The following is a 3,170-nucleotide window of genomic DNA, read 5'->3' on the forward strand; positions in this document are numbered from 1 at the left end:
CCAGGGCCGCCCCCTGGTGGGCTGAGCTGGAGATACACACACACACACACACACACACACACACAAAATTAAAAAAAAAAAAAGATTTCTGCTGAGCAGTGGCCAGGGTTCAATCCCTGGCATGCTGTGCCAGCCCCACCCCCGGCACACCAAGACTGGACATGGTGGCCTGTAATCCCAGCACTTGGGAGGCTAAAAACAGGAGAATCACTATAAGTCTGATCTATTCAGTGAAACCCTGTACTAAATACATTGAAAATAAAATAAATAAGATTTTCCTGCCAAGTGGTAGAGATCCATTAGATATGTGCCAGACACTTGAGATTAAAAACAAAAAACTTGAAGAACTAGGTATCAAAAAAAAAAAGGTATATTCTGGGGTTGCTGGGATTTGAAACTTCTTTAATCTTTCAGTACAGATAACAAAGGAAAACCAGGTGTAGCAATGCACACCTGTAATCCCAGCACTGTGGCAGCCTGAGGCAGGAAGATTCCAATTTAAGTCCATACTGAACACTTTAGTAACTGAGCAAGATCCTATCTCAAAAAATTAAAAGAGTCAGGGAGATAGCTCAGTAGAATAAGTGCTTGCCTGGCAAGCACAAGGACCCGGTTCCACAAAAAAATTAAAAAGGGTTGGGAATATGTCCTAGTGTGAAGGCCCTGGGTCCATTCCCCAACGCCACACACAGCACACATGCACATGTGCGCATGATGAAAATGGGGCAGTGGGGCAGGACCCAGACATGGTGGCCTATGCCTGAAATCCCAGAACTCAGCTCAGGTGGGAGGATTGTTTCGAGTTCAAGACCAGCTTGGGATACAAAGTGAGCTCAAGGCCAGCCTAAACTACAATAATAAGACCCTGTCTCAAAAGACAAAGTAAGTAAATAAAAAGAAAGAAAAGGAGGGAGGTAGAAAAAAATAGTTGCAGATGGAAGACCCTCAGTCTGCACACAGTTGGATTGGAAAGATTATTGAACTACTGTGAGGCTGTAGCACCTGACACTGGCTCTGCTGCCTGTACTTCTGATAGCTGTGGCTTTCCATCAGGGCCTCTACTCCAGCTCTGACCATGTGGACGGCAGATGAGATTGCCCAGCTGTGCTATGAACACTACAGGATCAAGCTGCCCAAACAAGGGAAGCCTGAGCCAAATCGAGAATGGACTCTATTGGCAGCTATAGTGAAGATCCAGTCCTCACCTGGCAAGGGCTGTGACACCTCTGATACTCCAGTGCAAGGTGAGACCTTTTCGCTCCGTGTCATAATTACACAAGGCAGGGCTATTCAGGGACAGCCGCGGGCAGGGTGTAAAGTATGATGTTGGGAGTGTTTCCTGTTTGCCCACCAGGTGGCGCAGTACTTTCGGTGGTGTAAGTCCACCCTGCTAGGATTGGACATCTTGTTGAGTCAGGCTATGGAAATGCTGTGGAGAAACGTCCACATTTACTAAACCTAAGCACTGGGGAACATTCAGCCTCCAAGAGTTCACTTAATGATTGTTTTTTTTTTCCTCTCAGAGAAAAAGGAAGTTGTCTCAATTGGAACAGGAACGAAATGCATAGGCCAGTCCAAAATGAGGAAGAGTGGTAAGTGTAGGTGGGAATCTAAGCAAAGAATTGTGTGGGAGCTTTGGGAACAGTGTCCTTGTCAAGGGGGAAGGGCCCACAACAGTTGATGCAGCTGACCTTTCATTTCCTGCTGTCCGCTGCTCCCCTTGGAAGCCAGCGCTGAGTGAGCTAAAAGCCAACTAGTTTTCATTATCAGGCCACAGGCTTCCTGCGTTTAGCCATTCCGTGTAGGTCTAAAAAGGGCTTTGGGCTTAGGAGAAGGTAGAGGATGTAGCTCAAGTGGTTTCTGACACCCAAAAAATTATCTTGAATTACATGGAACTTTTGGCATCAACAAGAATATGGAAGCTCCACAGAGGTCTGGGACCTTTACCTTCCTCTTCCTGTTAGCAGATTGCTCTTTGAGTCTGTTTCCTGAGTTCTCCAAGTCCTGCCTCCTGTACGTGATGGAGCTGTTCCAAGACCACAGGATTGAATTAAGTGGATGTGTCTCACGATGAACACAGATAGGATGCCAGGGTGCAAAAGGTCTCCAGATAAAGATTTTTCTAAAAATCAGTGGCTCTCAGCTGGGCGCAGTGTAATATCCCAGAGGATATTGGCAAAGTATAGAAATGTGTTTGGTTGTCACAGCTAGGAGAAGGGTGCTCCTGCGGTATCACAGGTAATGCTGGGAGTGATGCTAGGCATCCACATTGCACAGGATAGACCCCTACCACAAACAACTTTCTTCCCCCCCCAACAAACAACTTTCTTGTACATGGTGTTTACAGTGCTAGGTCAAGAAACCCTGCTATTAATGCATTGCTGTTAAGGATTTTGGTATTTTCTGCCAGAGCTCTTCAGTAGCACATGGCCATGCTGAGTGCTAGAGTACCGCTGTATGCTGTTTCTAGGAGTCCAGGCTTCTCCATGTCCCATGTTTCTTTACTTAGTGTCATTTATTTGCCACAGGAGATATCCTCAATGATAGCCATGCTGAAGTCATAGCCAGAAGGAGTTTCCAAAGGTAAAACCTCAACTCCAAAGCATCTGAGTGAGCAGGGCTGGGGTGGGATCCCATTATGTGCATTGGTAATAAGCTGTGCATAGAGATTGTATCAGCATGAACTACTGGGGTCTAGACCAGTGGTACCCATTAAAACCTTGATTTCTGGGCCTACCCCAGAGATTGAGCAGACCCAGGTGGAGCCTAAGAAGTTTCCTAATTCCCAGGTGCTGCTGGTGCTCTGGTGCAGCCCCCACATTCTGAGAGTCACTGGGCTAGTCTAATTGCACATTACCACTGCTCCATCTCCTTGGTCAACAGTAATTCTCTTTTATCAATCACCTGACCAGTCTTTCTAGGTACTGGAGAAGTTGGTTGTTCATTCTGATAATGTCTTATGACTCATAGGTACCTTTGCCATCAGCTCCAATTGGCAGCCACTCTAAAAGAGGACAGTATCTTTGTCCCAGGAACTCAGAGAGGACAGTGGAAACTCAGACCAGGCATCTTTTTTGTGTTTTTCTCCAGTCATACGCCTTGTAAGTATATTCAAGCTTTCTGGTTAATATTATGTTTGTTTCTTTGGTTTATTGGTTGGCTTTTTGAGA

At 45.9% G+C, this 3,170-nt stretch overlaps 1 protein-coding gene across 1 annotated transcript in view; it reads left to right on the forward strand.

The window, feature by feature from the left end:
- The window catches only part of Adat1 (adenosine deaminase, tRNA specific 1), a 36,121-nt gene that overhangs the window by 15,037 nt on the left and 17,914 nt on the right, over positions 1 to 3,170 (forward strand). The window contains exons 2-5 of the mRNA XM_023709324.1: positions 1,054 to 1,244; positions 1,524 to 1,592; positions 2,529 to 2,583; positions 2,971 to 3,101. Coding sequence (XP_023565092.1) covers positions 1,076 to 1,244; positions 1,524 to 1,592; positions 2,529 to 2,583; positions 2,971 to 3,101 — 424 coding nt within the window. The 5' untranslated portion in view covers positions 1,054 to 1,075. The remainder of the gene's footprint in view (positions 1 to 1,053; positions 1,245 to 1,523; positions 1,593 to 2,528; positions 2,584 to 2,970; positions 3,102 to 3,170) is intronic.

This window comes from Octodon degus, unplaced genomic scaffold, assembly GCF_000260255.1.
Source record: "Octodon degus isolate 3935 unplaced genomic scaffold, OctDeg1.0 scaffold00011, whole genome shotgun sequence".
Classification (NCBI taxonomy): Eukaryota; Metazoa; Chordata; class Mammalia; order Rodentia; family Octodontidae; genus Octodon; species Octodon degus.